At 52.8% G+C, this 20,928-nt stretch overlaps 2 protein-coding genes across 3 annotated transcripts in view; one reads left to right on the top strand and one right to left on the bottom strand.

Moving 5' to 3' along the window:
- RPRD1B (regulation of nuclear pre-mRNA domain containing 1B) overlaps nucleotides 1–20,681 on the top strand; it is a 107,727-nt gene extending 87,046 nt beyond the window's left edge. The window contains exon 8 of one of the 2 annotated variants that reach the window (XM_059898982.1): nucleotides 16,364–20,681. In XM_059898982.1, the coding sequence (XP_059754965.1) occupies nucleotides 16,364–16,474 (111 nt within the window). In that variant the 3' untranslated portion in view covers nucleotides 16,475–20,681. Of the gene's footprint in view, nucleotides 1–989; nucleotides 2,813–16,363 lie in introns of those variants that run through there. The other variant, XM_059898985.1, reaches the window with a different exon arrangement.
- Nucleotides 3,561–20,928, bottom strand: part of TGM2 (transglutaminase 2) — a 32,225-nt gene continuing 14,857 nt past the window's right edge. The window contains exons 5-13 of the mRNA XM_059898981.1: nucleotides 20,412–20,540; nucleotides 19,190–19,367; nucleotides 16,744–16,879; nucleotides 15,991–16,094; nucleotides 13,796–14,038; nucleotides 11,761–12,033; nucleotides 7,293–7,453; nucleotides 6,166–6,302; nucleotides 3,561–5,458 (exon numbers count right to left, since the gene is read on the bottom strand). Of these exons, the coding sequence (XP_059754964.1) occupies nucleotides 5,308–5,458; nucleotides 6,166–6,302; nucleotides 7,293–7,453; nucleotides 11,761–12,033; nucleotides 13,796–14,038; nucleotides 15,991–16,094; nucleotides 16,744–16,879; nucleotides 19,190–19,367; nucleotides 20,412–20,540 (1,512 nt within the window). The 3' untranslated portion in view covers nucleotides 3,561–5,307. The remainder of the gene's footprint in view (nucleotides 5,459–6,165; nucleotides 6,303–7,292; nucleotides 7,454–11,760; nucleotides 12,034–13,795; nucleotides 14,039–15,990; nucleotides 16,095–16,743; nucleotides 16,880–19,189; nucleotides 19,368–20,411; nucleotides 20,541–20,928) is intronic.

Here is a 20,928-nt window from a genome sequence, read left to right as displayed (position 1 = left end):
AATGGGGGGAAAAACTGGATAGGATTGTTTCAGGAGTGAATAACTCAGTGCATATAAATGTTGCTGACCTGGAGGAAAGTTGGCTGATGTGGTTAGAATGTGCCAGGAGCCAGCTGAATATTTTATGGGCACTGTTACATTGAACTTACACACCAGTCATGAAAGTAGACACCAAATCACCCCCATTCGACAGATGAGGAAGCAGAGGCACAGAGAGTTTGAGAACCTGCCTGAAGCCACACTGTGAACCCGTGGCAGAGCCAGGATTTGATCCCAGGTCTGTTTGGCTCCAGAATCCAGGCCCCTGACACCCAGGCTATGAGCCGAGCTTTGGTCTGGGCCCAGTAGCTCTGAGCTGTCGCGGAGCTGTGCCCAGCACTGTTGTGTAGGGCCGCAGACTCAACCCTTGCCTCTGGTTTGTGGAGAAGGAGCTCAGGCTCTTTTCCCCTGTCTCTAATGGGCCCACGTGACCAGCAAAGCCTTCCTCCTTCCTGGGTTCCTGGCTAGTGAGCTCTCAGGGGTGGGGCAGGCCTAGGGGGTGGTCAGGAAGGCCCTCCAAATCTGTCCAGCATTGGCAGACCTGGCCGGGGCAGCCCTGTCTCTCTTCAGGAGGCGAGGCAGTCAGGCCTGAGAGCTAGAGTTGGCAGTACCGCGTCCACTTGGTGACCCCCTTGTGTGAGGTGTGCCCTGACTCTGTTCTTGGGGTGCTCCAGAGCATGGGCCAGGCACATCAGCAGCTGGTCCTAATCCAGGCTAACCTGAGTGTTGTAAAGGGCTCTCTTCCATATGCCAAGGGGAACAGAGCTTGAAGCAGTTGGCTGCAGTCCAGGAAGGCTTCACAGAGGAGGTCTCTCTGGAGCAGGGTTTTGAAAGCTGAGTTCCTTTGGTGGAGATGATTGGAAGGGTGTTCTTACAAAGGGAGCAGCCATAGGTATCGGCCACTCAGCTCCATGCCCCCCAACCCTTGCCTTGCCATCTCTGTTTTTCAGGGGCTGGAAGCCTGAAAATGATATTTGCCAGAGCCCCTCACCAGCTATTTCTACTGAGGATCTGCCAGTGGGGAGAAGGCAGCAGGATGAGAGATGCCAGCCTGCCTCTGGCTCCTACCAGGGCTGACTTCAGCAGGATTTGTAGATTCGGCAGCTCTGTTGGTTCCAGAGCTGGAGTGACAGTGCCTCCAGCAGCTGGGGGGTGGGGACCGGCTCCTGGGCCCCTGAGCATCCTGGGTGGCAGCTGCTTCCCGATATCTGGGTACCACTCCTTCTCCCTCTGCTCTTCCAGCACCTCAGATGTTTTTGGAGTCAGTTTCCCTTGTAAACTCCCTCTCCACCTGAAATAGCCGAGTGTTTTCTATTTTCTTGCTGGTCACTAATTGATAAAATGCTCAGGCCATCAAGGCCAGACCCAGGTGTAGTTTTTAAGGAACAGAAGGATTTAGCACCCCGAAAATGTGATGTCACGCTTTGAGTTTGATTTATTTTTTGCATGCATGTCAGATGTTTCAACATGGGTTCCCTGAAGGCAGAGACTGTCTTCCATCATCTATTCAATCAATAAACATTGATTAGTGGGCTTCCCTGGTGGCGCAGTGGTTGAGAATCTGCCTGTTAATGCAGGGGACACGGGTTCGAGCCCTGGTCTGGGAAGATCCCACATGCCACGGAGCAGCTGGGCCCGTGAGCCACAACTACTGAGCCTGCGCGTCTGGAGCCTGTGCCCCGCAACGGGAGGGGCCGCGATAGTGAAAGGCCCGCGCACCGCGATGAAGAGCGGTCCCCGCACCACGATGAAGAGTGGCCCCCGCTTGCCGCAACTAGAGAAAGCCTCGCACGAACCGAAGACCAAACACAGCCAAAAATAAATAATAAATAAATAAATAAAGTAGCTATAAAATTTAAAAAAAAACAACATTGATTAGTGCTTCATTGGTGGGGAATGACATGAATGACCAAATCCCCACACTCCTGGAATCAGTCTAGACCTGGAACCATTCAATTGAAACTGAGTCCCCTGAAACTGAGTTCCCCTGCTGAGTTTATGATTCATCTCTCTCTGTCCAAAACTTTATTCACTTTCTTGTCCCACCCCTGTTCCCCTAAGGATTAAAGAGTATCAACGAAAAGAGGGGATTGAAACCAAGCAGGACCTTGTGGGGACTTCCCAGGTACAAAAGTCCCTCTGTGTCCCCTGTTTCTTGTTTGAAAAAAAAAGGCTTTAGTCTCCTAGGCCTTCCCTGAGTTCCAAAGAGCAGATTCAAGCAGTTACTGATGAGGACCATAGAGTCACAGGGCTCCCAGTTCCTCCTGAAAGGATATAGATAACGATCTGATGCATATCTTTGAGTTGTTCTGTAGAAATTAAGACCCCCCCCTGCCCAGGTGGAGAATGGCGGCTACATGCTGACCACAAGCACGTACCCCGGACTGGCTGGAACCAGAAGGTTGAGATTCCTGAAACATCACCTGTTACCTCACCACCAACCAATCAGAAGAAGGTCCACAAGCTGATCACGCATCCTGCGACCATATCCCCTCACACTGTCTTTCCCCTGAAAGCCATCGGGGAGTTCAGGTCTTTTGAGCATGAGCTACCCATTCTCCTTGCTTGGCGCCCTGCAAATAAAACCTTACTTTGCTGCAAACACCCAACGTCAGAGTTTGGCTTTCTGTGTGGCAGGCACATGAGCCCTTGCTCGGTAACACAATGTAGTAGCCAGTAGCCACCTGCAGCCATGGAGCACTTGAAAGGCAGCTGGTTCGAATTGAAACAGGCTGTCAGTGTAAAATACACACCACATTAAAAGACTTTGTATGAAAATTAAGAATGTAAAATATCTCACTCATAATTTTTATGTTATGTGTTGCAATAACAATATCTCAGACATATTAGTTTAAATAAAATGCATTATTAAAATGTATTTTACCTGTTTCTTTTTCTCTTTTTAATATGGCCACTAGAAAATTTAAATTACATATATGGCTTGCATTTGTGGCTCATGTTATATTTCTACTGTACAGCACTGGTCTTATGTGAGCTGAGTTGAAACACATTGATCCAGCATTTATTAGTGTATGTTTAAGAGATTCTTGGTCTCTGCCCTTGGGGACTTCAGACAGGATGGGGAGGGGGACAGGTATATCAACATGGAACTAAAAGTCACTGTGATAAATGTTTGAGTTGTCCATGTTCCAGGGTTCTGAGAAGAAATCTGGGTAGGCGTCACAGAAGAGGTGACTTTAGTGTTAAGCATTATAAGATGAATAGGAGTTCACAAGCTGGGTAAGGAAAAAGAGGGGCACTCCAAGCTAAGAGGTTGACAAGTACACAGGATGTTAGAAGAGATACAGGCAGTTCATTCTGGTCTGAACATGGTTTGTTTGGAGAAGGGGCTGGAGGTGGAGCTGGACAGTTGTAGAGCATTGAATGCCAGTAAAGTTTAGATCTGAGGGAGGCACTGAGGCTAGGGAAAGGCTCTTAGGCAGGAAGTGGCTGGTCCAGATGTTAAGTGAGCTCACCTACCCACCCTCCTCAAAAGCATGCAGCGAACAGACCAGACCTGGTTTGAATGTGAAAAATAAACTCTTTTATTTCAGTACTTGCTCTTTGTGGCTCAAAAGCACATCTACTGCTTGCTTGGAACCCAGAAGTATTTATAAAACCATAGAGAAATCGAGCGATATTTATATAAACATATATATTTCGGCTCAAGTGCTTCTTCCTGTGCAAAGCAGAAAGTTCTACGTGCATCAGCGTGACTTTCCCCAAATCCCTCTCTGGGATTTGGGGGACTCTGGAGGCTTTGACCCCACTCCAGATACAGAATTCTCCCCGCTTCCCTCTTCCAGGCTGAGGGAGGCCCAGTCACATGGAGAGAGCGAGGGGTAAAGTCAGAGATGGCAACTTGTGGGGTCCCCGAGCTTAGTCAGGGGCAAGGGCTGTGTTCCAGGGCCCTGGCTCTTCAAAGAGGGGGTGGCTGAGATGCCAGCTTTGTTGGTGAGTGACCAGCACAGGCAACTTAAGGCTCCTGTGAAGTCTACGCATTGTGGTGGGTGGGGTCACGGGTAGGACAGGGGCCTCCGGGGCTCTTTTCCCCTACAACTGGGCTCTGAAGGAAGATGCCTGGGCACAGGTGGGGGACTCAGACAGGGCTGGGGGCAGGAAGGTGGTCATGGTCATGGTCTCATTCTCCGAAACATCCTGGCCTGTGACCTAAGGCTCTGTGAAGCCAGGGAGTAAGACTCAATGTCACTGGCAAGGCTGAGTCATATGAGGCACCAGCAGTGCAGAGCTGAAGGGGCCTTGGAGACGAGCTGGTTCCACCACTCTGTGACCGAGAAGCAGACTGAGGCCCAGAGAGGGGAAGGCAGTGGCTGGCCAGACTTGGGGCTCAAACCCAGGGCTCTAACCCCTCCAGTTTCCTCCCCACCTCCTCATCCTAACTGGATCCTTTTTGATCAGGCCCCAAATGGCCTCTCTGACAGTCAGCTCAGGGCTGGTGTGGTGAACGGGGCCCTGGACTCAGAGCCAGAAGGCCTGGCTCCATTCCTGCACCTTCATATTAAGCAGCCTTGCAAATATGCAGCGGTGCAGGGTGGGCCCCCTCCCTTCTCCAAGCTGCAGTCTCCTCATCGAGAAAGCGGCTCCCACTCTGCAGTTTCCCATGGCAATTAAATGGGTTGGTGGCCGTGTGAGCCCAGGAAGCACTTAGTAGGTGCCTCACAATTGCAGGGTGCGGGGGTACTATTGGGCCGGGGCTGCTGGGATGTGGGGGGAGCTTGGGTCTGGACTGTTCCTGGGACCCTCCCGATCTGCACCTGCTCAGGCTCTGCCAACAACCCCTGGGGCCTGGGCACAATCTGGGGAAGGGGTTCAGGACACCCTAGGGAGCTCAGTTCCTTGATCTGGTCACTGGGCACACTTTTTCTCACCTGCTCCCAGGGAAGGGGCTCTGGAATTGATCAAACAATATGGCGGGTGGTCAGTGGCTTTCCAAATGGCATCTGGGCTGGGAAGGGAGGCGGGAGTCCCTCCTCCCCGGCCCACCCCCCAGGCCCAGTCAGCCAAGATCAGGGCTCCTACTGTGGAGGCACAAAACATTCCTCACAGGTGAGGGAGGTGGGGAGCCAGGCTCAGGGGGACCAGATGGGCCGGAAGTACATTCAATTCCAAAGAGCGCCCATAGGCAGCCCACCCTGCCCTGGGGTCCGGGGCCCAAGAAGGGGCAAATTTTGCTCATTAGCTTGGGATAAAGATTGGGGTCAAGTTGGGGGCCCTCGGCTGGCTCAGGTGGGGCTGGCACGGGGGCCCTTAGGAGGTGTTAATAATGACGTTCCTGAAGCCCTTCACGGCCTTCAGCCTGTCGCTCTCGAAGTTCACCACCAGCTTGTGGCGGCCCGCGTTCCGGGGCAGCAGGTCCACCCTCACCTTGACTTCCGCCCCCGCCTCCACGGGGTCCGGGCTGGGAGAAAGAGAGAGAAAGAGGGTGAGATCAGGGCCCTGGCCTGGTCCCCACGATGGGGACAGGCCAGGATGACACATGACTACTGAGATCTTAGCCCAGAAACTCCATGGATGTATAGCTTTGTGCCGACAGAATAAAATGGGTCCCGCTCACCACTCTCTGAAGGTCTGGGCCATCTGCCCTCCTATGTGTAGAGGGGCTGGTGTGTTTGTGTGTGTGTACGTGAAAGTGGATGGCGTGCTTGGGGGTAAGAGTGTGGATGCGCATGTGACCACATGCATGAAAATGCATTCAGCTGTACATACGTGACTTGTATGCTTTATGTAAATTACATTACAATGAAAAAGTGAAAAAGAAGAAGTGTGTATGCTCGTAAGTGTACGTATATATAAATATGTATCCATGAGGGTACACCACGCAGGCACGCATGTACACCTGTGTGTATGTGAGGACTCGGGTGTCCCGAGGTGGGTGCTTAGTGAATGTGTACCTGTTTAGGTTTGTGAACACATGTGCACACAACGCAGCTAACGTGTGGGTATTTGGGCGTAGACACGGGGGAATATTAGGCGGGTGTGTGGGTGGGTGTGTGGGAAGGATGAAGAGGGGGTTACGGGCCTGGGTTCAGTGCTGGAGGGCGCCCTTCCGCCCGCAGCATCTGCTCTCTGCTCCCAGGCCCCCAGGCTGGAGGGACCAGCACTTACATTTCCACGGTCTTCTGCTCGTCGGTCAGGCCCGCCCCCTCCACGGTGAAGGTGCAGCCTGACAGCGGCACGGTGAGCGGGTTCCACAGGGACACCTCAGCCACCAGCTTGCGATTCTGCTTGGGCTCTCCCAGGATCTAGAGGAGGCATGGGGCAGATGTCAGGGGCAGCACGGAGGGAGAGCAGCCCACAGCCCCTCAAGGGCATGCAGGGTCCCAACTGGGCCATCTCCATCTTTGCTGCCATTTGGCCCAATGTCTGCCCAGCTCCGCCGCTAACATTCCTTGCCTCATCTGGAAAACACAGATGATGACACCTGCCCAGGCCTCCTTCATGGAGCTGAAGTGAGGCTCCATGCACCCACAGGATGTGTAAAATGCCTCCCTCATTCTAGGGTCTAGGGTGGAAAGATCAGAGTCTTTGAAGCCAGGCTGATCTCTGCCCCTTTCTCACTGTGTGACCTCGGCAAAGTTACTACCCTCTCTGAGCCTTGGTTTATTCACAGGAGAGACATGCCTGACCGCAGGGTTCTCATGAGGATTAACTGAGCTAATATGTGCAAGCTCCTAGCAGACTGTCTGGCACACAGTGCCCACTCCCTCCTGCTCTGCTCTTTACCATTTATTTGTAACTGCAGCGTTTGGGGATCTGGGGCTGTGACTCCTCCAAGTGAATCACTATGATGACCATGAAGTTGGTGATAAGAATAGTCAGTTTTTATTGAGCCCTCATAATGTGCTGGATACGGTTCTATGTGCTTCCTGTAGATGCACATTTAATCCTTACAACACCCATTTTATAGATGAATAAATAGACTCCAGAGTCTGTGCCCTTAACAACACATCCCTTCCTGCCCCACCAGGGCCCCAGGACCTGGGAATCTAGCATTAGTAGTTTAGCTTTTAAGGGTCCATGAGTCTGAGATCCCTAAGTGCCATGATCCTACTACTCTGGGATTTTAGGATTCATTCCTAGAGGCTGTGAGTCCCAAATTCTTTCTGCTTCATGATGCTTTTCTTTGATGAACCTAGGATCTGAGGAACCTCGGGCATCAGAGATCTTGAGGTTGCAGGAGGGGAGGTGCATGCACGTGTGGGGACCTGTCCGGGGACCCAGCCAGCCCTTACCCGGATCTTGATTTCTGGATTCTCCAGATAGATGTCCCTCTCAGCCAGCAGGTAGCTGTTGGCAGCTGGCTCGACGAAGAGGCCCCGCACCTTGATGAGGTTCGACTCGGTCAGGCAGTCACAATACTTTTCGTAGAGGATTCGAAGGGGAATGCTCTTCTCTGCAGGAGGGGAGAGGGGAGAGCACTCATGACATCTGAATCGTGGCCCCCACCTCTCCTATGGCATCTCCACAAGGCACAGAGAGGGCAAGTAATGAACTCGAGGTCACACAGCTGGTGAATGGATGTGCATGGCCCAGCACTTTCCCTCACCTGCCCTGGCTCCAAGGCTCCCAGCGAGGAAGTGGGGAGGGGAGGCTTGGGCTTTAATCCTGCCTCTGCCCTTTGCTAACTGGGGATGCTGGGCAAGTCACTCCACCTCTCAGGACCTCCATTCCCCCCATGAGGTCGGTAGAATTGTACCCATTTACAGATGAAGAAACACTTCTGCCAGTAAGTGTTCAGATCAGGAGAGCTGGCCCTGCTTGGCCACTGACTGACTGTGTGAGCCTGGGAAGATGACCTCCCCTCTCTGTTTCTCCTCTGTTCCCTCTCTGTTCCCTGGGACATCTGGCACCCACTGGGCAGAGCTAAGATCAGAGGTCATTTCAGAGCAAGAGCCACACAAGTGATAGGGGTGAGAAAGAAGCCGGCAGGGCCAACCCCTCCCACTGCAGAGAAGCAAAGTGTGGATTGCAGCCCCATTTCTCTGACAAGAACACTGAAGCCTTAGGGCACCAGGGGCCAGCTTACAGGAGGCAGGAAGGAGCAGTGAAAAGGGCACAGGACTGATTCTCCACAGGCCCTGCTTGTTCACTCGGTCGCAGGGAACCTTGGGAAAAATCCCTTCTGCTCCTCGGGCTTCCCCCCATCAAACAGCAATGTTGGAGGGACGGTCCTGGGGCTACATGGAGCCCAGCCAACCTCTCCTCACTGTCCCAGTGCCATGATGGGAGATGCTGTTTCTTCTTTTTCTGCCATCTGTCCCCTCTGTCCCTGCACTAGACCAGCGTTTCCCAAACTCCAGCCATTCATGTGATTTTCCACACGTCTGAGTAACTCCTCATTAAATAATTTTTCTTTCAGTCCCCTCACTTTTTAACCTTTTTTGCTTAGGGAACCTTTTCATCATTATTTGCAGAAAACCTGTCTCATTTACCGTAAGTAGAAGGAAGCTGGTAAAAACAAACACCAGCAAACAAAGTCATGTTTATTCAATTCAGGCCGATATTCTCATTTGCTGAGGGCTCTGAGTTTGAGACCTGAGCTTACTGTTAAAGAGGGAGATTAGCAAGGATATGGGGTGCCCGGGCCAGTGAGCACCCGCTGGGAGGTCATCTCTAGGGCCGTGAAGGCCCGAGCAGACGGTCACCTTCTCTCTGCATGAGTCAAGGTCCAGGTCCTGGCTGGGCACATTGGTGTTCCCTGTCCCACTCTCTGGAAAATGTGTGCCCAGACCTCTAGTCACTCATTACTGGGGTGGATCTGCCCCAACCTCTGCTCAGATGACGTGGGGGGAAAAAAAACCCAAAACTTCTGCCAAAAAGGACAAAAAGGAGTGAAAATTCCTGGGTCAGGACCTGGTGGAGCAGAGTGGAAACTCTGACCGGCTCCACAGGAAAGAAGGAAACCATTGTCCTCCAGGAGCCTGGAGGAGGTGGCCCCAGCTGTTAACTTTTCCAGGAGGCTTAGGTCAGCGTGGGGCTGGACCTTTGAGAATTGCCGTCTACAGGCCAGGGGCCTTGGCCTTGGCTTCGGGCCAGATGCTGGCTGAAAGAGGTAAACGTTTGCGGTTAGTGTCTATTCATTCCTTAGATGATTCCTTTGATCATCACAGAGATCACGCTGCCTGCATTCCTCATGACCCACCTAGAGGGGTGAGGGTATCCAGAGAGAGAGAAGGGGTGGGTGGCAGGAAGGGAGAGAGCAAGGAGGCGGGGTGGGGGACAGCTGGATTCAGTTCAGCTGTCCTAGGCCTGGCTTCCTGTCCGCTAGCACATGGAAATCCCCCAGATCTTATCATCAGAGAAAAACCAGCAACTCAGCCAAAGTTCAGGGTCTCACAGGGTGGGAGAATCACTCTCAGGTTGACTTTGGCCTTGGAAGCCTCAATAGGGCATCCTGGCCTAGCCCCACCTGAGGGCAACACGCAGGACCACTGCTCTCCTCTGCCCTCTCCCGACAGGCTGTGCCCCTCAGAGGTCTCCGTAGCAGGAGGGACCCCTCCTCTGTGAACACATCCCCAGGAAGAAACACTGGGGCTGTGGCTGAAGCAGAAGAATGCTGCGAAGGGCCTGAGGGTATCTGGGAGGCAAAGGGTGACTCAACAGCAGCCTGGGTGGAAGTTATTCTGGCATCCCTGGTTCAGATTGGAGTTCACCTTATGATACACATTCCAGGAAAGACACTTCCTCCCTTTGAAGCAGTTCTGAGCGTGAGGAAGAACTGACACGTGTGCATTCACACAAAGGGGCTGGAAGGGCTCTTCAAAGATTAACCAGTCTTTGTACAAATGGGGAACCCAGGGCCTGGAATGGAGAAGAGAAATAGCCAGAGCCCACAGCCTGTGGGCAGAATTGCAGGAACTAGGACCTCGGTATCCCAACCACCCCACACACCTGTAGGGATGGAGCCCTGCCCCTGACTCGGGGCCTGGATGTGGAGATGAGAGCCGAGTCCTCTGCACACCAGCAAGGTTGGCAGTGACTCAGGAAGCACTGAGCCCGGCCCTGAGACCATTGCCTGGCACAGCAGGGTTCAGAAAAGACGCTTTTCGGCCTCTGCACACCTGTCGGCACTTGCTCAGCGAACAGTGAAGAGCCCTGCCGTGTCCAGGCACCATTATACACTTTCCAGATCTTTCCTGAGCACACATCTCCTTCGCAGCCCATGAGGGGCATGGTAATGCCCCATTTGATGGATGAGTGATTCAAGGCCCAAGGTTATACATCTAGAAGGTGGGAGAGGTTCTTCCCTGGTGGTCCAGTGGTTAAGACTCTGAGCTCCCAATGCAGGGGGCACAGGTTGGATCCCTGGTCGGGGAACTAAGATCCCACACGCCACATGGCGCGGCCAAAATTAATAATAATAATAATAACAGAAGGTGGGAGAGGCCAGATACAAAGCCAAGTCTGGCCTCCGAACACCCCTTTTAGCAGCATAAGTGTTGGGGCCCCAGCCCTGGTGCCACGTGGCTCTGCCCCTAGAGCTTTGCCTCTGCTCAGGGACCCTGACAGAGGGTCTGCTCTGTCCTGGCGTGTGGCTCCAGGGTGCCTGAGGTGGGTCTGAGATAGAGGCCCCAGGGTTGACTGATGTTCTCCTCAGATCATGCTGACCACAGGTCCTCTCCCAACTCGAAGACCCCCCTGCCCTCCCCATGCCCACAGGCTCCAAGTGCAGGAACGGAGAATGGGCTGCTGGGGGGGATAGGAGACTGGGCTCCGTGCCGCCTCCCTAAGTGACCTCGGCAGCTGCAACCCCTCTCAGGGCCTCCAGCTTAATTTTAGGGAGATAACCAGGCGTGGTGACAAAGCCAGCAGAGAAAGGGATCAAGGGGACGATGACTGTGCAGGCGTCCGACCAAGAAGCCAGAGCGACAGAGGCTCTGCCCAGGGTTGAGGGCTGGGTGAGCTACTGACATTATTTCAGCCCCAAAAGGGGAAGGGGACCTGCTCCCAGGGAGGCCGGACCAGGCACTGGAGCCATGGAAGAGGAGAAGATCAGGACTTTTCCTTTCCTATCACTGTTAGAGCCACACTGTCCAGTATGGCAGCTTCCGGCCACATGCGGCTGTTTAAGTGAAATTAAAACTTTAGTCCCATAATTAACACCAGCCACACTGCAAGCCCACAATAGCCACATGGAGCTAGTGGCCACCGCACTGGACAACGCAGATACAGGGCATCCTTATATCACAGAAAGTTCTCTGGGTAGTGCTCGTCTTGAATCTCTTCTCTCTAAGCCTGAGAACCTCCAGAGAAATAGGAGAGGTTCTCAAAGGGGCTCTGGGGAGAGGCACCTGTAGTGTGAGTTGCTGGAGATGGAGGAAAGGAATTTGCTGGAAGGGGCAGCAGAGAGTCTGGGAAAGCAGTCAGGGGTCCTGCGAAGATGAGATGGAATGAAATAGAATAGTTGCTGCGAGTACAGGTTCAAGTCTCCATCCTGTCACTTCCTGTGTGGCCTTGGGAAAGTTACTTAACCTCTCTGTGCTCAGTTTTCTCATCTGGAAAATGGGGCCACAAAAGAATCCACCTCCTACTTTTGTTATAAGAAGGAACTGGGTTGCTATTTATAAAGTGCCGAGGACAGGGCCTGACCCACAGTGAGGGCGATGGGAGTTAGGTAGATGGCACACGTTCAGCTCTCAGGGCACAACCTAGCATGTCGTCAGGGTAGTCAACAGCTGCTCCAGGAACACAGGGCCTTACCAGAGAAGGGCTCCAGGGAAAAGTTGAGCAGGTTCTTGGTGCCACACTCGGGTCCCAGGATCCCGTTGTAGCTGACGGTGCGGGCACAGAGCAGGAGGCAGCCAGTGTGGTCCTTGGCAGTGTTGTTGGTGATGTGGGCAAAGACGTCAAAGTCGCTGCCCCTGTTCATGCCCTGGCCCGCACGGATCCGCATGGCCACCTCTGTCTCCTCTTTAGCAGCCAGTTTGTTCTGGTGGTTGGCCCTTGCAAAGGCTTCCCTCTCCTCTGCGGACCCTGTGGGGACAGGGAAGAGAGCTTCATCACAGCTGGAAGGGGGATCAATGAGAAGGAGGCTGGGAGCAGGGCAAGCTGGCTTCTCAGAGTCCTGGTGACTCAGAGCACCCCTGAGGGAGCCCCTTCTTTACATTACTGTGCCAGGAGGAGGAAAGAGTATTTTATTTACTTTCCACAAGTGAACTCCTATACATCCCTCAAGACCCATCCCCAAATGACCCCTCTTCCAGGACACCTTCTCTGACTCCTCCTTTCCCAGGATGAAAGAGTCACAATGTCTTTTGGAGTTTCATAGCTGTCTATTGCCTGTCATGGTGTTCTGGGCCACCAGGTTTTTTTCTGTTCATATGCTTACACTCTCAAGCCTCTTGAGGACTAAGACTGTGTTACTTAATCTTAAGTCATACCCAATGCCTACAACAGTGTTTGGTGCCTAGTAGGCACTGATACAATGAGAACTTTCTCACCTCTAAGCATTTGCACAGGGACCACTTCTACCTGAAATCCTTTCCCTCCCTTCTCTACCTGTTGAGCTTTCCAGCAGGAATGACTGCCCCCTGCTTTATATTCCATTTACTTCTCCCCATGTGCCTTTTATTTTTGTCCCCAGTGTTGTTGGGTACATATTTATTTCTTCTATCAAATCATCAGCTCTAGACCTTTCAGAGGCCAGGGAAAGCATCTTTTCCTTCTGTTTTAGCCCTTCCCACTAGAGCACGGCCACTTAATACCCAATCCCCAGTCAGCCCTGGAGAGTCAACGGGGGTCAGATAAAGGCTGTGGTTTCTTAGTCACTTCTGTGAACCCTACTGTGCTTAGCACATCGTAGGTGCTTAGAAAATATCTGTCTATTGAATTGGCCATTGGATGTGCTCAAATCCAATTTTTAAAATAAACCACATCTTTTTCCCACTACTGATTTAATATTAGTAGCAGAAAGAAGCTTCATCTTTGTGTCTGATTGAGCCCATCTTATTATCTTTAAGTTTCTTTTGGTCCATTTCTCTTTAAACCTTTCCAATCTACCTTCATGCCCACTTCCCCACCTGTGTGTGAAATGCTAAAACAATTAACACTACAGAGTTCCAGGAACTTCTCTTCCATGGCCCCTCCGGACTTCCAAGCCTCTTCAGCACAAATACGTTGCAATAAAAAAGCATGGAGGGACCTCCCTGGTGGTCCAGTGGTTAAGAATCCGTGCTCCCAAAGCAAGGGGCCCGGCTTCGATCCCTGGTCGGGGAACTAGATCCCTCATGCTGCAACTAAAGATCCCGCATGCCACAACTAAAGATCACGCATGCTGCAGCTAAGACCCAGTGCAGCCAAATAAATAAATAAAGATTAAAAAAAGCATGGAATTGACCATCTATTGTTGGAGCTCCCACCACTAATAAGCTCTGTTAAACAACATGGACATCATGATTTTTCTGTTAAGATGAAAGCCTCTCTTGTATAACAGCCATCCCTTTCAGTTTGAGTCAAACCAACAAAGAAAGCGAGGCTTAAAAACCAAATGAAATCTTTTTGTGGAATATAGAATTCTTTTCCTAAATGAATAATCCTTTACCACTGTCCCCCTGCCCCCAGTGTGTTTGTCAAGTTTGCACCTGATTCTAAGGAATTTCTTGAAATGGAGAGTAACCTACAGATCATTGTTGTTTGCAAGCTGCCAGAAAACACACACACACACACACACATATGCCCTCTGGGCTGGTAAACAAGCTGCTTATCTGCAAGGCAGTGATGAGCCGAGGGCCCCTACCCTCCGGGTACTTGTAGGTGTGGGTAATGTCCTCCCGCTGATCTCTGCCCACGCTCTTTGTGCTGATCTTCTGCCCCACGACCAGGGAGTGGTTGATGGACTTGTGCATGGACCCATCATCCTGCCGGATCCAGTCCACCACGTCAGCGTTGACCTCGGCAAAGACGAAAGGGGCGTCGTACTTGGTGCTCAGGTCGCCCACCTTGATGGCACGAACGGGAACCGGGCCACAGCAGTATGTCCCTGGTTGGGAGTAGGAGGAGGGTAAGATGAGCCTGGGCTGAGGGGAGGGTGGTACCTCCAAAATCTTCCACAATTCAACCACACGTAGCTGAAAACCTACAGACCATATAGCCTTTGACTCAGGGATTCCATTTCTAAAAAGGCAGCATCAGGTAAGAATTAAGAATTGCAGGGGAGGGCTTCCCTGGTGGCGCAGTGGTTAAGAATCCACCTGTCAATGCAGGGAACTCGGGTTCGAGCCCTGGTCTGAGAAGATCCCACATGCCGCGGAGCAACTAAGCCCGTGCGCCACAACTACTGAGCCTGCGCTCTAGAGCCCGCGAGCCACAACTACTGAGCCCACGTGCCACAACTACTGAAGCCCGCGTGCCTAGAGCCCGTGCTCCGCAACAAGAGAAGCCACTGCAATGAGAAGCCCGCGCACCACAACGAAGAGTAGCCCCTGCTTGCCGCAACTAGAGAAAGCCTGCGCACAGCAACGAAGACCCAACACAGCCAAAAACAAATAAAAACAAATAAATAAATTAAAAAAAGAAAAAAAAGAATTACAGGGAAGGGAGTTCCTTGGTGGTCTAGTGGTTAGGACTCTGTGCTTTCACTGCCAGGGCCCTGGGGTTCAACCCCTGGTTGGGAAACTGAGATCTTACAAGGCATGCAACAAGACAAAAAAAAAAAAAAAAAAGAATTCCAGGGGACCCTGGAACCCAGCTTCTGGAGTTCAAATCTCAGCTCAGTCTCTTATTAGCTGTGTGACCTTGGAGAAGTCACTTAACTTCTCTGAGTCCTGGCTTCACGTGGGGATATTTGTACCTACCTAATGAGGATTGGCAAACACTTATCGCTATGTGTTTGATAAACAGAAATGTATCCCAAGGCACTTAAGGAAATGAGGGAGCCAACTGTAGGCAAGGGTGTGTGTCTGTCTGGTTTCCTGCCCAGACTGAGAGTAGCAGTCAGTGTCCGACACTGACTCAGGGAGTGTGTGCTAACGAAATGAACAAGAGAGCTAGGTGTTTATCTGGGTGTGGTTTACAACTGCCTCAAACTGGTCACAAATTTAAATGCTGAGGACTAGAGGCTTGGTAGCTATATTACAGTGCGTCCATTTGATGGAATGTGGTAACATTAAATTAAAATTAAAATCACAGAAAACTATCTGATAGAGAAATGCTAATGATATATGGAGAAGTGACAGGGCCAGGATGAAAGGCCATGTGCAGGAAGAGTTCTTAACCTGGGGTCCATGGAACCCCCAAGGCGCAGCAAATAGAATTCAGGAGTTCATAAACTTGGATGGGAAAAAATTACATCATTATTTTCACTTCCTTCGAATGTGAAAGAAGACCAAAAACCACAGTCTTAGGTGCACTTATGACTTGTCACTCATAAGAACCACAGATATTTTTATATCTCTTTATAGTTGTTACAGATAACTGGAAATATAGATTATGTTCATCTCTACCACGAAATTATGGAACTTATTGACTCTACTAATAAATCTTGTTATATAAAGCATATATTACTATATCACAAATTTATTTTAAAAATTTTGATAACTATATTGCAATGTAATTGAACCCTAGGTTTATATTGTGTGTATTTAAAATATTATTCTGAGGAAGGCTTCATTTGAAATTATTGGAAGCTGTGTGTGAATGTTAATGAAATTTCTTGGGGGGAAGAGGACAAAGATGCTATTTGACTTTTTTTCTTTGTGCTTCTCCATATTTTCTGTTTTCCACCATGTGCATGAATTACTTTTCAAATTATAAAAGAGGTGTTTTATAAAATATCAATGAGGTCCCCCAACACACCATGCTCTTTGGAGTCAGCCAGACCTGGGTTAGCACCCCAGCTCTGCCCCTCTCCAGCTGAGGAGCCCCTCTGTTGGGTGGGTCCCCTCCAGCCTCTGTTTCTTCATCTCGGTAATGGGGCCACACCTGCCTACCCACCTTCGCTCTTCTCCTGGGGCGTGGGGTCCAGGGCCTGCCACCCCTCGTATCCCGGCTGCAGGTCAGGCCTGGTCATCCACGACTCCACCCAGCAGTGGAAGTTCCTGTTGGGGAAACAAAACAAAACGTGGACCAGGACTCTCACGCAGACGTTCACGGTCACCTCCTGCGGGCTGTCCACACTCGCCTTGTCCTAAGCTGACCCCAGAACATCCCCCCCGACACTTTGCTCTTCCTCTGGGGGCCCCAGTCGGGTGCTCCCTCCTACACTGGGAGTCCTCAACCCCTCTCCCCTCCTCCTTGCCCCTCTCAGTGGCTCTGCAAGCCCAGCTGACCTGACCTCCTAATTTCTCGACTCTTCCTTCTTTTTCAGCTCACAGGCTCTGCCCGGATTCAGACCCCACCACCACCCACCTGGACCACAGCGCCGCCCCCTGCTTCCCATCTGTCCCCACGGTCATCAGAACACCCCTCTCCAGTCTGAAGCCTTTGGAATCAAGACCAGACCCCCAGGCTGGCAGTGCAGACCCCGGACGGTGTGTTCTCCCTGACGCCCTTTCGTGCTCCCTGCATTGACTTTCCTTCCTCTTGGCCTTTGCTCCTGCTCTTCCCCCTCCTGGAGCCTCTCCAAGGCCCGCTTCCTTTTGTCCAAACACCGTTCAACTTTTAAACCCAGTTCAAACGTGACCTCCTCTGAGAAATCGCCCCAAGTTTCCTCTCCAGGGGATCCTTCCCACTGAGCGCCCCCCTCACCAGATCATCTCGCTCTTGTCGCTCTGGATCTCCCCAGACTCGTTGCGGAAGTACTCAATGAGCAGGTTGCTGTTCTGGTCGTGGGCCGAGTTATAGTTGGTCACGACGCGGGTGGGGACGCCGAGGCACCGCAGCACTGGGTCGGGGGACACAGTGGAGAGAGCTTAGGGGGTGAGCTGAGGCCCTAGAGACATCTGCTCCGCTTGGGCCTCCACGTGCCCATCTGTACCCCAGGGAGCACTGCACACTGGTAAGGGTGTGCCATCCCCTTGCCCGGACAATGGCACCCACCTCGCTGGTTGCCCCATGTCCACTCTTTCCCTTTCACATCACAGCTAACAAAAGACTCTAAATGCAAATCTGACATTAACAGTCCTCTGCTAAACCCTCAATGGCTCCCCACAGCCCTCGAGGTCAAGGCCAGACCTCCACCGTGGCCCTTGCCCTGCAGGGTCTGGCCCCTGACCACCTCCTGCACACTTTGCTCCAGCCACACCGGCCTCGCGGCTCCTCCAGCACTCCATGCTGCCAACAGCCCCAGGACACTGGCATATGCTGTTCCCTAGGCCAGGAAGGCCACCCGGCCGGGTTTAGATTACCCCATCATTTGCATTCATAGCAAAACTGGGGATTCATCATCGTTCCCAATATACAGGTGTGTGAGGGATTCTTTAATTTGTCCTCTGAGGGCAGTGAGCGAGCTGTCTTATTTTATATCCCCAGAGCCCAGCACAGGCCTGGCACAGACTAATTTGTCAAATGGGATGAAGGAGTGGGTGAAGTAGAAAGAAAAGGAGGAAGGGAAGGAAAGAAGGAATGACAGAGATTCAGAGTGAGGAGTGAACAGTGGGGCAAGCAGAAGAGGGAAAGGTCAGGAGCCCTTCCGTTCCAGCCCCAGCTGCTTCGGGCTGTGTGGCCTGAGGCCAGTCCCTTTGCCTCTCTGGGCCTTGTTTCCGCCTCTCTAGCCCGGGGTTCAGGTGCACTGGGACTCCATCGTGGGCCAGGAGGGCCTGCATTTGTGCCTCAGCACAGTTTACAGAGAGCCCGGAGTAACTGGGAAAGGGACTGGTGTTGGAATGATAGGTGACAAAGAGGCAGGATGTCAAGTGGCATCTATAGACCACAGAGGAGGGACGAAGACCCCAGGCACGAATCCTGCCCGAATGGTGATGCTAGGTGCTCCTGACAGAGGGAATTATGGGTGTTTTTCCTCCTTCATTTTTTTATGTTACTTTTTATGTAAAATGTAAAAGTAACATATTCTCAGGGTAAGGTAAAGAAAGTAACATCTAAAAAGCGAAGTGAAACAGAAGGGCCTACTAAATATAATCTGTAGGACCTCTGTTCTACTTTTAGTTTTGATTGAGGTTGAGTCTCTGAGACGGGGGAGGGGCAGGGATGTGACCTTTGCCCTGTGCCCACCATCAACCAGGGCAAGAGCTTCCCCGATGGCCCTGGATTCTGGCTGGGAGACGTGAGGGCACTGGGAGGAGGAAGGAAGGAGCAGCTGTGACCCTTCACCTCTTGCCTGGTTCCTGTGCCTTTCAACTTGGGTAGAGTCTGGACGCTCTGCTGCCCGTGGCGAGGGCTGATGTCCCAACCCCAGGCCTTGCCCCACCATGTGACAGGCTTCAGAGCACAGACCTGAGGCTTGGGGAGGCCTGTCCCCGCTGCCCAGGGGGCCAGGCTCCACTCCTGTCCCAGGGATGGTGTCCCGGGAGGCCTCATCATCACAGTCTAAGGCCAGGAGGCTGTGCCAGAGCCGGGCCCACCTCGTTCCAAGCCTGGCTGTGCCGCTCACCAGCTGTGCGACCTTGGCCAAGCCACTTCTCTTCCTGTGCCTCCATTTCCTCCTCTAAGAGGAGCTAATAATAGCAGCTTGTCGGGATCTTGTAATGATTCAGAGAGGAATGGGTATGGGCAGTCTGGCCGAACAGAAAAGTGTGTCACTGTGCCCGTCCCTGCAAACGTCCATCCAATCACTGTCAGCCGACTTATGGACACAGAGAAAATGCCCCAGGATCCAGCTGAGGAATCCCAGCTGCCCCGGAAACCCACAAACCCCACCTAACTTGAACCAGAGACTGTGCTAAGTGACATCTCCCCGGGTCCTAAGAGCTCCCTGGGACTTGGGTCAGTTACTGCTGTCTCCATTTTACATGTGAGGAAACTGAGGCTTGGAGACACCAGTTCTCTCGCCCAAGTCCTCCCAGGGGTCAGAGGCAGAGCTGTGATTCAACCCGGCCAGTCCGTCTCAAGTCCCTGGGCCGATCCACCATTCGGCTCCCTGCAGAAACCCCGTGACCACGGGGATCAGACGCCCCCTTATTTGACCAAATCTCCCTGGCTCCGTTACACATCAGGCCTGGGAGAAGGCTGCAGGGACCCCGGGCTCACAGAAGCCAAGGGCGGTTCCAGGCCCTCTCACATCCCGCGTGCCGCTCACCAGTGCAGGCCACAGCAGCAAAGACCCAGCACTGGCCATACTTGACGCGCTGGCAGCCGCCATTCTTCCAGCGACGCAGGATGTCCACGCTGCCGATCCAGAACATGGGGCTGACGCCATCCCTGTAGTTGTTGTCCCAGCGTCCCAGCAGCACGCCCTGGTCATCGTTGCAGTTGACCTGCAACCAGCGAGAGCGTCAGAGGGACCAAGCCTGGGGAAAGGGTGACAGCTGCACTAGGGTGGGCGTGAGTGCTGCACATGGTGAAAAGGCAGGGAAGGGCATTCCAGGTTGAAGGAACAGCAGGTGCAAAGATCCCAAGGTGTGACAGACTGGGAGGTTAGAGATGGCTGGCACCGGAGAGAGAAGAGGGAGGGAGGAGGTAGAGAGGGGTCAAGGTAGCGAGGGCGATGCTGGAGATGTGAATTTGTCCATGGGGTGGCAGGGGAGTGACACGGCGTGATCTGAGTTTTACAAAGACCCCCTCTGGCCCCTGCCCAGATTGTGTCATTTGCCCCCAGACTCCCAGAACCTCGAGAATAAAATGCAGCCTCCTGACCGTGGCCCTGAGGCCTGCACCGTCTGGCCCTGCCCCCTCTGCAGCCCACCTGCACCCGCCTCTCCCGCTTGTGCTCTGCTCCAGCCATACTGGCTCCCCTTTTGCTCCTCAAACCTGCCACAGCCATCCCTCCTCAGGGAGCCTTTGCACAAGCTGTCCCCTCTGCCTGGGATGCTCTTCTCCTCCCAGTTACTACGTCACCTCGGGACTCATCACTTAGGGAGGTCCCCCAGCCCCTTGCTGGGGTTAGGCCCTGTATTCAGACACTGTCACACATCTGGCCCCTTTGGCGAGTGCATCGTAACTTATGACTGTGCACTCATGTGATACTGTGGTTCCGCCTGTCTCCTCCCACACACACCCTAGAACGGAAGCTCTATGAAGTTAGAGACCATTCATGTCTTACACCTGCTTTTCCCTGGTGCCTAGGATGTGGGTGGCACTTGATGAATACTTCCTGGATGAGTGAGTGAATGAATGAATGAATGGATTGCTTTGAGGGACCACATGGCATTACCCGCATTTGTACCTTGTCTCTCCAAATACAAGGTCTCCTAGCTGGGACTCACCCATCTCCTGGGTCCCCCCACCGTGCCCAGCGTGGGGCCTGGCCTCCATCATCACAGGAAGGGAGGGCCCCTGGGGCGGGCCGGCTACTCACTCACCATGCCGCTCACCACCCGGCCCACGTAGACTGGACTGCTGCGGCGGGAGCAGTCGCGGCCAGCATCCCTCAGGAACTTGGGGTTGACGTCCAAGAGCATCAGGCAGATGTCCAGAATCCCGTCTTCAAACTGTGTCAGAGGAAACAAGGGGAGGATGAGGGAGCTGAGAAGTCACCTCCTCTGGGAAGCCTGCCTTGAAGTCCAGCAGCTGTGGGACCCCTCTGCTCTGTCTCACACACCAGATCGGAGGCTCGGAGGCTCGGGCTGGGTCTGTCACATCTCTGTGGTGCCAGCTTTTCCTGGCCCAGGAAAGGGGGGTGAGGTGGGACAATGACTGAGTGTGTGAGAAAGGGGGAGGGGGTGTGACTGCATCCAGGCTGGGGGGTCCTGGGAACTTGGAGTAGAGCCCAGCGTCCCTGGAGTTTCCCTGCCCTCCGAGTCACCTCAGGCCCAGCCACTGCACTCCCCCACCGCCAAGTCTTCACTTCCCTAAAGCCTGACTCACCCTGCAGAGCTG

Source organism: Balaenoptera ricei, chromosome 15, assembly GCF_028023285.1.
Source record: "Balaenoptera ricei isolate mBalRic1 chromosome 15, mBalRic1.hap2, whole genome shotgun sequence".
In the NCBI taxonomy this organism is placed as follows: Eukaryota; Metazoa; Chordata; class Mammalia; order Artiodactyla; family Balaenopteridae; genus Balaenoptera; species Balaenoptera ricei.
Note: the sequence above shows the minus strand (reverse complement) of the source record. Positions and strands in the feature narration are given on the sequence as shown.